The sequence below is a fragment of the Tiliqua scincoides genome, chromosome 2, assembly GCF_035046505.1.
Source record: "Tiliqua scincoides isolate rTilSci1 chromosome 2, rTilSci1.hap2, whole genome shotgun sequence".
Classification (NCBI taxonomy): domain Eukaryota; kingdom Metazoa; phylum Chordata; class Lepidosauria; order Squamata; family Scincidae; genus Tiliqua; species Tiliqua scincoides.
The window spans coordinates 197,867,578-197,880,371 of NC_089822.1; the positions used below are offsets into that span (position 1 = coordinate 197,867,578).

General features: G+C 43.2%; 1 protein-coding gene across 8 annotated transcripts in view; it reads left to right on the forward strand.

Annotated features, from left to right (window-relative positions):
* CYFIP2 (cytoplasmic FMR1 interacting protein 2) overlaps positions 1-1,100 on the forward strand; it is a 64,894-nt gene extending 63,794 nt beyond the window's left edge. For all 8 annotated transcript variants that reach the window (XM_066613490.1, XM_066613491.1, XM_066613496.1 and 5 more), the window contains one exon: positions 933-1,100. In XM_066613490.1, the coding sequence (XP_066469587.1) occupies positions 933-1,100 (168 nt within the window). The remainder of the gene's footprint in view (positions 1-932) is intronic.
* The last annotated feature ends 11,694 nt before the right edge of the window (positions 1,101-12,794 follow it).

Sequence of the window (12,794 nt, forward strand, 5' to 3'; positions counted from 1 at the left end):
CCATTCGCAGTCTTGTCCAACCTTCCAGTTTAACAGAGCACCACCTGTTAAGTAGCCACAGCTGGAAATGCAGTGTTACAGCCCAGTCCTATTCAGGATTGGGCTGCTGGCTGGGGTGCATTGTGACAGCAGAGCACACTTCCGCTGTGGCAAAATGACCGCTAACAGCATTTGGAGTGACCTTCTGGTTGCCATTTTGGAAGCGCTGCCACAAGCGGCAATAGCACTCCCTAGCCATTGCTGGAACTTGCCGTGTGGCAGGAGTTAAGGATTGGCAAGGAGAGAAGCAGGGGCAAGGAGGCCTTGGGAGGAGGTGGATCTGGTGGTGATTGCATGTACTGGATCCTATCCTCACAAGCCTCCCTGCCCTCTTTCTCTCCTTGACTTTCTCTCCAGGCCCAAGGATACCAATTGCAGAGTGGAAACCTTCTGCAATGACCCCCTCTTTCTCTTCCAAAGCCTCTCAATCCCCCCTCCGGCTGGATACCATTTGTGGCACAGCTGAATCAGTGTTGGGGGGGGAGAGGAGAGGATAGGGTTGGGGCCTTCATATTCTTGTCTGTGCATCTGAAACTAGTAAAGGAAAAAATACTAGACCCTGACAAAGAACTTGGAAAAATTGCAAACTTAGGGCCCAATCCTATGCAATTTTCCAGTGCTGGTGCAGTTGTGGCAGTGGGGTGTGCACTGCATCCTGAGGTGGAGGGGCAGTCACTGGGGTCTCCTCAAAGTATGGGAACAGATCAGCATTGTGGCTACACTGGAGCTGGAAAATTGGATAGTATTGGGCCCTAAAACAGTAATTTCCCTCCATGAAGATCTAGGGGAAGTTATACTAGGCACTTCTGTCTCCAGCTTTCACGGCTGGCTAGCTGTAGAAATGGAGATCAGTTCTTTCATCTTGCTTTACTTGCTTGTGTTTTCATCTCCAGCCACTTAAGAAAATGGCCGACAGGATCAGGAAGTACCAGATTTTGAACAATGAAATTTTTGCAATCCTGAACAAGTACATGAAGTCAGTGGAAACAGATAGCTCTACAGTCGAACATGTGCGTTGCTTCCAGCCCCCCATCCACCAGTCCTTGGCCACCACATGTTAAGTGGTCACTGCTGGAAATGCATTGTTAGTATCCTTGTCTCTCCATCTGATGCTGGTGAAGGAGAAGATGCTGGATCACAACCAAGACCTGGAAGAGAAAAACTAAGAACACAGACCTGGCCACAATGCAGACTTAGATGTTCCCAAAATACAAGGATGCATTTTCCTAGAAGGCCTTGTTTGAATGCATGTTCTTCTCTAGTATCTTTCTGGTTGGTTTTGCCCATAGCTTTGAAAATGTGGTGAGAAAGAGCAGGACGTAAATTTTCTTCTGTGGTATTGCTTTTCCCCCAAACCTCTCAATCAAGCACAAAACTTTACAATCTTTAAATGTAGTTGTTTGAGGGTTCCAATTAAACCACCCAGTGTGGCATAGAGTTTAACTTTTCTGCTAACTGTGCATTGGGGGCAGATCAATATTCCTGCTTGATATGAAATAATAGCTTCATGACACTTGGTTAAGTCAGGTATGAGTTTTTCCAGTGGCAGGTGATCAGAAGCTGGTTGCTTGACTCAAGCAAAGAAAACCAGGTACCTTTATATTCTGAACAGAGTATCATTTTCCATCTCTTAGAATTAGAGGGTTGTTGCATCACCTTCCGTGCCCTTTTAGATTTTTTTTTTTTGTCATTCTTGCCCAGCCAAATTAATGATGTCTGGCTTTTGTTACGTAGTGGAATATTGTGTCCTTGGGTTTTATCTGGAGTACCATTGCTATGGCAGTCCCACAAAGCAAAATAATACCTTCTGGTGGACCAATTCTTGTTGATTATAGCCTCACCTGTGTTTCTCAGATTTTAGCATTTTTGACAGCCAAAAGAATTGCCCAGACCCCAGATGAAGTGATCCGATCCAGAAGCCAGCAAGAAACGTGATGAATGCATTTTGCTCAATATCTTTCTCTTCGGAATACATTCAATCAAAGAATGAGAGCAAGGAGTACTCTTCCCTGTTCCGAGAAGGTATAAGACATTTGGTGATTAGTTCCAGATTGCATATCCACGCTTTGGTAGAGAAGTGGAAACACCACTAGGAATATGTTCAGCATGACATTTGGTCCTTGTTCATAAGGAGTGATGTCCATATAATTTTGGTGAGAGAGTGCCATCCACAGAAAGTAAGAATATGAAAGGTACCTCCTGGAAGTGACACATGGAAGACAAGCATAAAAAAGAGAAACCCAGCAAAGAAGGCATGTAATAGTGCTAAGCAAAAAGTAGAACTAACTAGTCGCTGTCCAGTGACATCTGGTGAGAAATTTTTTCCAGCTAAATATATAGAGATTTAGATCCTGAGAATGAAAACCCCATCTGAACCTCCTTCAAACATTTAGCATATGCTATTTAGCATATGTCCACCTAGCCCATTACTTGAATATAGTCCTGTTTCATGCCATAAAAGAAAAGGGAAGATCATTAAAATCTTATGGAAAAAAAATGGCATGACAGAGTCCATTAGGCCACGTCTTAGTCAGTCAGCTTGCAAGTTCCTTCTGGCCCCTCACTATTACAATTGGTGTGGAGGGGTAGGGGTGGGTTTTTTTTTGAAGTTGCAACTCCATAATGTTTAGGACATTCTGTTTTTATTTATCCTCACCAAGGAAAGGACAAGTTTTGTTTCCCATTTGATCTGCTGTACAGTTTCCAAAATTAAGCATTAAGGAAATATTTAAAACTCAATCATAAATCCCAGTTAGACATTAAAGGCAAACGTTAGAATACACCAGGAAGTTCTCTTGTGCAAGATCTCCAGTAAATAAATGGAAGTAATGCAAATGCATAACCTCATTCACTGCACTGGGGCTTGTTTAAAAGAGCATCCAGGAGATTATGTCCAAAGAGATCAAATTCATCCTGTGTTGAAGTAATACAAGCTTCATTTTTGTTGACATATTTTTACCTTATTAAAAGTGGTCAGGCTCTCTGTCAATGTCAGGACAGATCACAAAATGTTCAGGAATTATTTCACCCTGCTCCAGACTCTGCATTGTAGCCTTACCTTGGCCAAAGAAGACGCCACTCATTTAGAATTCAGGTATTTTACTCTGTTATTCCACTTTGTATCCTAGAAAGTAGACTTGAGTTGCTGGTTCATCACTATGCAACGGTAATGGGTATTATGAAGCCAGAGACTATGTACACTTTTTTCTCTCTGAGAGCACATGAAGTGGAAACATCTTCATGTTCTGTCTCTGATACAGGAAGAACGTTCTGTCTCAAGGAACAGTGGCAGCATAAAATTATTAGCGTGAGGTATTGTCCTGTTGGCAAATGCCTGCTACTTTGAAGACTTAAATCTGTTTCCTGAGTAATGATAAAATCCCCCCACAGGGCCTGGTGACCATATTTGTCACTTATGGTTACTGAGGCAGCTCTTTAAAAACTACAAGCTACTTTTTGTTCACTGGAATTTGATACTAAATCAAGTGTCAGAGAAGTCATTTGAAGACTAACTCCTACAGGAACGATGAGCGAAACTGCTTACGGTGTGGAAGGGGAAGAATCCACTTCTGTCATGTCCCCTCCTAAATATATATGTGAACTTTTCAAGAGATTCAAGATTTTTGTGGAAAGCAGGTGTCACTGTTGAAGGGCAACTGCAGGCACAACCCTAACCCACTTTCCAGTACTGACACAAGAGCTATGCTGCTCCAAGGTAAGGGAACAAACATTCCCTTACTTTGAGGAGGCCTTCATGAGTGCCACCCAACTGCAGGATGCAGCACACGTCCCATTGGCACAGCTGTGCCAGTGCTGGAAAGTGGGTTAGGATTTGGACCTGCATTATCCCTACATGCCCTCATAGCTCTTGACTTCAGACTTGCAAAATTTTAAGAATGTAAGAGTTTCAGGGTTAGCTTCCAGACAAGCCACCTGCTCTTTATTTGCTCTTTATAGTCTTGTAAATTTTGTAGCATAAGGGCAACATTTTTAACATTGCAGGGGGGGGGGGTAATTAACCAAAACAAGACACCACGCAGGTATAAACTCTCAGTTGACTTGGGAAGCTTCTAAAATCCAGAATGAACACTATCATGAAGCATACGCTTATGTTTTGCAGAAGAGTCCACAAGATGATCATGACTCTCATAATTGTTTCCATATCTATGAAATGGAAATGTTGAAGTGTGCTCCGCATTTCACATCCTCACTTTGTTATAGCATAAGGGTTTCCATTTATTCCCAAGTGAGATCAGCATTGTTTATGTGGAAATGCTAAATGTTATTTGGAAGGAAGAGAGAAAGAAAACAGTGTTGACCTCAGGGTAATTATTCTAGTCACTAAATGTGGAGAAAAACCCAGGGTAAAGTAATTATTTCCTGGAGTTTTAAAAGATCTGTCCAATATCTGTATTCCAAAGAGTTTTTTCATCTGAGATTGGTGCCTTCTGCATCGCAGTGGTCTACACAAAATATTCCAGTAACTCTCTGCTGCAAGTTACGTATGGCCCAATCCTATGGGCCATTTACAAAAGCAGATCTCATGATCCTCTGTTGTAAGTGAAACAGTAGCAACACAAATGCTGTGCCATTGTCATATACAATGGAGCCATTGATGGAAACCTCCAGAAGCTCCATGGATGTGCCAGAACCACCTGGATGCTCTGCCACTCCAGATAAGGTAGTGAAGGTAGTGGTTTGGGACATGGAGTGGGCCTAACTGGAGGGGGAGGTTTTGAGGGAAGAGGAGGGGAGGATCTTGGTAGCAGAAACCAATGCCAGATCCTATCCCCCTTACCAAGCCCAGTCCTGTCCCTTCTCAGACATATCAGCAAAATAACTGGCATGAGTCCGAAAAGACCCATTGATAAGGTAGGCTACCAGGACACAAGTAAACAATATTTTTACTTACCTCTCACTGGCCATCTGATTGCCCCACCCGTAGCATGCAGTGCACACTTAACTGGCATGTCAGCATGCCATGGTGGGGAATAGGATTGGGCAGTTAATGAGGTTGGTGTCAGGGAGTAAGCTGAAGGAATCCGTTTTCCCCCATGCCATGCCAAAAAAAAAATTAATTTCCAAACTATACGCTAGTACACACTATGTCACATAAGGACACTGCTAGTGTGTCAGTAAATAAATGAAAGAATTAAAGAGATCTGTGAGCCCAGTGTACCCATCTACAGAGGCGGCTACCTTCTCTGAGTCTCTGTGCGATTCAATGCTCTGGCCTGGCCTCCGTCCAACTGACATCTACTAGGACAGGATCATTCTGCAATGTCTTTGCCACTGGTGTGATGCAGTGGTTTCATTGCTGACAAAACAGATTTTCAGGGCATGTTACCTTACCCATGACCAGAACAGTGACCCAAGTAGAAACCCTAGGGCAGAGTCCCTCTGACAGTAGTTAGTCTTATACACTTTTATAGAATACATTCAGGTGATCAGCATGAGACACACCCCTGTTTTAACTCAGAAATTAAAAACTGTTCCTCAGCTTTTGGCAGTTTGGGAGACACTGTCGTAAGTCTTGGTCAGTGACCTGTGTAGGTTGGGAGATGCCATTTTGAATAGGCAAATGGCAAAAAACAAAAGGAGTATTTCCCTCTACTCCTCAGGGTGTTTGGTTTGTTGTGTGTGTGTCTAAGGTTAGAAGGAAAGGAAATTATGTAATGTGTGGCTTGGCCCTATATACTTGCCTGCATAGAGAAAACCACTGAGATTTGTCCCAGAAGATAAGGAGGCCTAGAGTAGAAATGTAAGGATAAACCAGGCCTGAGCCCAAGCAATCCAGACTTCTTCAGCAGTGGTAATCGTCGCCATAGTCCATTCTTCCATATAAACAGTCACTTTGTGACTATGTATAAAAAACAAAAATGAACAAACTCTGTGCTCTTCAGCCATGGTCTTGTTTGCAACAGCACTTATCAGGAGCATGGGTTGTCATATTAATTCCTCTGCTCTTCTGTATTACTCTGGTTTTAATTGATATGTGTCTATTTGAGAACATGAGCAAGTGTTGTTTTTTTAAAGAAAAAAATGTTAAAAGAAAACTTTGCATAATTCTGTCAAATGTACCATATTTGTATGAAGAATTGTCCAGGACTTTTTGTACAACAAATTTACATTTATTTAAGGTGAGGTATATTTACAGTAGTGATCAACTATGGTGTTTGAATTCTTGAATCATATTTGCTATGCAGCCAGAAATGGTATATATTGTTTTGTATTTTCTGTTCTTTCATCATTGGTCAACAGAAGTTTTTTTTTTCCCCATTTCCATTTAAAATGCTTCTGTAATGATAAAAAAAAAAAACACAACACCTTGTGTATGGTGACATGATGACTTGTATTGCATCTTCCAACAATGTGTACAGCATAGCTGGGATAAATCCTTTTGACAAGGGAAAAAATAAAAGTTGAATCATAAATGGTGCGATCTGCAAGAACGTGAATGAAAGGTTATAGGATTGGTTATCATGTACACACATCCAGATGGCTTGGGAAGGCTTGAATCAACCTGAAGAAGACCCAACTAGGGAAGGTGACTGCTCTGCCTGCCCCATTGGGAGTTCCAATTGGTATGGGGGTGGGGAGCCAGGTACATCCAGGTACAGTTAAAACACTCTTGGTATTTGCTCCTATAAGGAAAGGCATCTGTGTGCCTCATAGTTGCTGTTGGTCAACAAGTAATGGTAAGCTTATTACTTTGTTTCAAGAGAATGTCTGACCTCTAAAAGTGTATATGCTCCTATAAATGCCAGAAACTGGAGATTCACCAACAAATGCTATTATTTGTACTGCTGATTGTCAGCATGTTGTGTGTGTGTGTGGGGGGGGGGAATAGCTCTTTTAACCATTTCCAATTTCTGACAATCACAGAAATATTTTTTTTAATTTAAAGAATTGTTTGCTTCATGGCATGCACACCTACAACCATTACAGAAACGAGCTGAAGGCCCAGCATAGTTTGCAACAACAAACATAAAAACAATCAAACTTGAATTTATAATGAATTATTTCTACAAAACTTCTATATGACCAAGTTGTACAATAACAACTATATCAATAAGGACAATTATGAGCACAATAAAACAAAATGACCACTGTTCCTGAAGTACAATAGCTAAGAGAATGTGTGGCAACTTGGGGGATCCCTCATTCAAATCTTGCATCTGCCACAAACTCACTAGATGGCCTTAGGCAAGCCACTCTCTCTCACCTTTAGCTCTCTAGCTGCAATATGAGAATATAATGCCACCTTACGTGGTTTTTGTGAGGACTGCATCAAGATGTGAAATGCTTGACATTCAGAGAGCACCATAGAAATATTGAAAGCCAGCACCTCAAATTGGGCTCCTCAAATAACTAGCAGTAGCAAGCTGTACTATCTCAGATTAGTTCCTGTTGGAGAACCAGGCAATATCTAGCTCTATTCAAGTTCAAAAAGCATGAATGACAGCTGTCGGAGCCCTGTTTCCAGGACTGTGCCAGGAAGTGGCACAGTCAGCATATCAGCTAACACTCCTGGGAAATGCTCTTTTCACAAGCAGAGTTCAAGTAAGAAACGAAATCTGCTCAGAAGAAGCACTTGCCTTCCCAACATAATGTGGGCCACACATCAACATCAGATGGACAAATGGAAAATAACATCTTCATGCTACTCCTAAGCTAAAGTGCTAATTCAAAGTCCCTTCAGTATTCATGTTCATGTTTATGGTTTATTAAAGCACCTAAAGGCACACCAAGGAGTTCTAGCTGGTAGAGGGACTTCTAGTTGCATTTTATTGGACATCTTCAAAGTCTGTTTTAAAACTAGAATTTCTCAAGAGTGGTAAGTGACCTGCCCAATTCTATCCCCCACCATTGCCGCCGATACAGCCACACTGACAGAGCAAGAGGTATGTACTCTCCCCGTAGGCTGCCTGATCATCTATGGGTTGCCGTTTTGCTGGCATAAGTCTGAAGAGAGAAAAGGGGTGGGACAGCCTGGGAAAGGGGATAGGATCTGATGTGTGCTGGTGCTGCCGAGATCCACCCCCTCCCTCCCCACCCACAACACTTCCGCCACTAATTTACTGGTGCTGATGGAGGCTTCAAGAACCAGGCAATACCACTGCGGCCTGCAATGCCCATTTGCAGGAACCACCTGGAATTTCCCCGTCCTCAAGCACAGGGTTGCTGCACTTTGGTTGCAGAGAAATGTTCCCTTTGACTCAAAGGAGAATAGCAGGCAGAAACAGCTCATTCCTTCAAGGAAGAAGTTTAGTTTTCTGTCTCTACTTTGGGGAGGGTCACCGAAAATTTGGCATCATGCAAAAAGTCTACACTGAAAACTAAACTAAAATCTAAACTACAAGTATTGTGTTAGCTTAGAACACTAAACACTTGCATTGACCTGAATTGCACCAAGCCTCTTTTCTACTCCCTTTTCTGCATGCTAATCACACAACCACACAATATGACATGCACACAATTCTGAGCTTTTAGACTATTAATACTTTCACTCTTATTTGGCTACAAGCCAGCTCTCCACCCTCCTGAGATGGTGCCACCAGCCGGCCCAACTTGGGCACCAGTGCAAAGTGCTCAGCCAGGCATCAGCCTGAATAGTACAGCATGTGAAAGGGACATTAATAACACTTCCTGCTCTGCCCCATAGAACTGGAGGCTGGAGGCACAGCAAGTTGAACAGTGGAAGTTGAGCAGTATGGTGCTGTCAGGGATATGGCCTTTTTTACCCTGTTGAAGATGAATCTACTCATGCAACTATTCACATCTTCCTAAGCATAGTGGACCTGGTGCAACAGAAGTATTGAATCAGCTCCTGCTAATTTTCTGTTTACTAGATGACTAAGGCCCCAATCCTATCCAACTTTCCAGTGCCAATGTAGCAGCGCCAGCAGGGCGGGCACTGCATCTTGTGGTAGAGGAGCAGTCATGGAGGCCTCCTCAAGGTAAGGGAACATTTGTTTTCTGACCTCAGGGTTCCATTGCAGCTGCACCGGTGCTGGAAAGTTGGATCAATCTGGGCCCTCAATATACACCATCTGGAAAACAAGCGGGCTCATTCATTTTTCCAAAGCAAGCAGATAATATTTATCGGGGAAAATAAAACCAATCTTTTTGTTTTCTCTAAAATAGTAATATCTGTTCCTGAAGCCTCTGGTTACATTTATCAAAAAGGTGTTTCAACAATGGTCCCTTATGGGGTTTACAGACCAATATCAAGAAGATAGCAAGCATGGATGCTCTATCTTGTTGTGATAATATTAGATTTGTGGTACACATAAATTGTTCTGTGTCGTCTCCCAGGCCAACAAAAGAGCATCCCAGAAAATGTATTTGGGCCATAAACTGGTGTTAACCTACACTCCAGATTCTTGCAATTACCTCAGTCTGACAGAACACTGTTTGCAAACCAGTATTTCAAGAGTGCCTGCATTGTTACAAGGCCAATGTCCTGTAGAGTTTTATGGAGAGGGCTGGGGGGGAGGGTTGATGGGTCCTTAAAATGAGCTGTTTGAGAAGTCCGTCATAGCTTGAATACCTATATCTCTTTTCCCATTTTACTGTGCCTTTAAGTGGTACACAAATTCCCTTCCCATTTGAAAGGATCAAAGAAAAAAAAAATTTCTTATAATGTTTTGGTATCTGGAACATATAATCTGCTTGAATTCATAAATGACAGATGGCCCAGACAAACCATGCAATATGGCCAGTGAAAAGGGAAGAAAATGAATGCTATTTTTTTCCCCTTTAGGGCCATGAAAACACTAAATATTTATCACCTGCTTCCATTTGTAGGAGAGCAAGTTTGTAGGCCAGGAAGATCTGAGGACAATATATAGCATTCTGTACAGTGCTCCACAGTTCTGTGATAAGGGTTCAATTCCTGATCTCTTCAGTTAAAGAATTTCAATTACAGGGCTGCTCCTGTAGTCACCATTTGTTACCTATAGTCACCATTGCTAATAACTATTCAGGCTTATTAATATGCAAGCCTGGCCGGAAGGCTCTGCAATGAATACCAGCTGAATCCTTGCCACATCCCTTGACTGAGCTCAAGCCTATCTTGCCTGGCTCCTAGCCTGTGCCTTTGTGCAGTGAGTAACCTCCACTCTGCCTTGCCTGAGTGCTGTTGACACCCCCCCCCCTTCTGACTTGTTCCAGTCCATCCCCAGCCATAAGGGCTCCTTCCAGCTGGTGGATGCCCCCAAGTGGACCCTTGCCATGGAGAGACTTGCGTGCTTGTTTGGCATGGCTGCCAGCTTCTGAGGGAGGTATATTTCTGCTCTTGCTCTGAATACTTTAGAAGAGCATTCAGGCTTGGATGTGTGTGCAAGCCAGTGGGATAAGGAGGCGTGAGCCTTGGGTGCAGAAGTTCCTAGCCATTCTTTGCCTTTGTCTCTGCTGCTTATGCCACTCTAGCTCCTGTAGTAGGAGGTGGGGATGCTGTGGTATCCTTGCGCAAGGTGACCAGACATCCTCTTTCTCCAGGACTTGGTCCTCTTTTTTAGTCTTGTGTACTGGAAAAGAAATGTCCTCCTTTTCCCTGTGAGTGGGTCCCTGCAAGCAGCACATAGCCTTCTTGTAATTAAGAAATTATATGTAATAAAGTGATTAATTTAACCACACAAAATCTATATACGAGTCTTTTTAGCTTTTATTTTGTCATGTCCTACATTTTTCTAGGATGTCCTACATTTTGGAGTACCTTGGGGTGTTTTGTTCTTGTCCCCACATCTTAAAAAAGGACATAGTTGAACTAGAAAAGGTGTCGAAGAGAACTACCAAAATGATTACTTGGCTGAGGCACCTCCCTTATGAGGAAAGGCTGCAGCACTAAGGTTCTTCAGTCTCAAAAAGAGGTGCCTGATGGGGGATATGATTGAGACATACAAAATTATGCAGGGGATTGATAAGAGTGGATAGCTCTTTTCCCTCTCACACAACACCAGAATCAGGGGACATCCACTAAAACTGAGTGTTGGAAGAGTTAGGGTACACAAAAGAAAATATTTCTTTACCCAGCATGCAATTAGTCTGTGGAATCCTTGCCACAGGATGTGGTGATGGCATCCAGCCTAGATGCCTTTAAAACAGGATTCCACAGATTTCTGGAGGGCAAACTCCATTACAGGTTACAAGCCATGATGGGTATGTACAGTGTGAGATTAGCTGGTCACTCATTATGAGGGCTGGGTAGGAATTTTTTTCTGTCATCCAAATTGGCCGTGGATAGCCTACCCCAGACTGGCAAGGGAGTGAAGGTATATTCAGTAGGTTTCATACATTAAAAATTGGTCACTGTGTTTAATGAAGTAGCACAAGTTAAACCCAATTGCAATCTAGTGTCTTCACTGGGGTGCGTGAGTGTAAATAGAATGCTAGATGCACGGAGGTGGCAGAGAGCTGCAAGTATCTTGTTGTCTTGTGTGTGCTCCCTGAGGCATCAGTGGGCCACTGTGAGATATAGGAAGCTGGACAAGATGGACCCTGGGCCTGATCCAGCAGGGCTATTCTTATGTTCTTGTCATCTTTTGTGATTATGACATCTGGTCACCCTGTCCTTGCGTCGTGTGTGTGTGACATCCATGGGGTATGTCCCCATGGCTGGGGTGGAGTGATCCCCAGGAGAAAGTAAGGTTAGACGGACTTTCAGGAAAGACAAGGTGTGGCACATAAATGGTGTGCTCTGACACCTCACATTGTGCAGATTCTCAACTTTTGTTCTCTGCCGTGCCACTTCACATGGTCCACCTATTTGAAGTACCACTGGAAGTAACTGGTGACGTACCTGAGCTGCGCGGACCTGGCCACAGTAACCCATGCCCTAGTGACATCTAGATTAGATTATTGCAATATGCTCTACGTGGGGCTGCCCTTGAAGACGGTCCGGAAATTACGAGGGTCGCCCAGAAAGTAATGCACCACATTTTTTTTCTTCAACAATTATTTATTGAACACAATGAAACTTACACACAAGAAAGAATGATGTTTCTTCTACTCTCCCTATTTTTCCACGTAATCTCCATCCAGTTCTATGGCCTTCCTCCAGCGAGACACAAGGGCATGTATGCCCTGTCGGTACCACTCCTTGTTCTGGTCACGAAGCCATTTTTGCACTGTGCGAATCACCTCTTCGTCATCCTCAAAATGTCTTCCGTGAATGGAATCCTTTAATGGCCCAAACAAGTGGACGTCTGAGGGAGCTAGGTCAGGGCTGTAGGGTGGATGGGGTAACACAGTCCAACCCTGTTTAGTGATGTGTTCCGAAGTCCTCAAACTTGTGTGAGGCCGAGCATTATCATGTTGAATCAAACATTCACCTGGGTTGTTATGGCGCCGAAGTCGCTGGAAGCGCTTCTTGAGTTTGGTTAATGTCTTCACATAAGCTTCAGAATTAATGGTGCTGCCTCTTGGCATCACATCAATGAGTATGACACCCTCACAGTCCCAAAACACAGTGATCATGACCTTACCGGCGGAAGCAGTTGCTTTGAATTTTTTCTTCTGTGGAGATTGAGGATGATGCCATTCCATCAACTGTTGCTTTGTTTCGGGCTCAAAATGGTGAACCCAGGTTTCATCACCTGTCACAGTCCTGGACAAGAACGCTTCCCCCTCATCTTCAAAATGTTTCAGCAACTCAGAAGAAATGTTTTTTCTGAGAGATTTGTGGTCCACTGTAAGACAGCGTGGAACCCATGCGTGCACACACTTTTGAATAATCAAGAGCACGGATGATT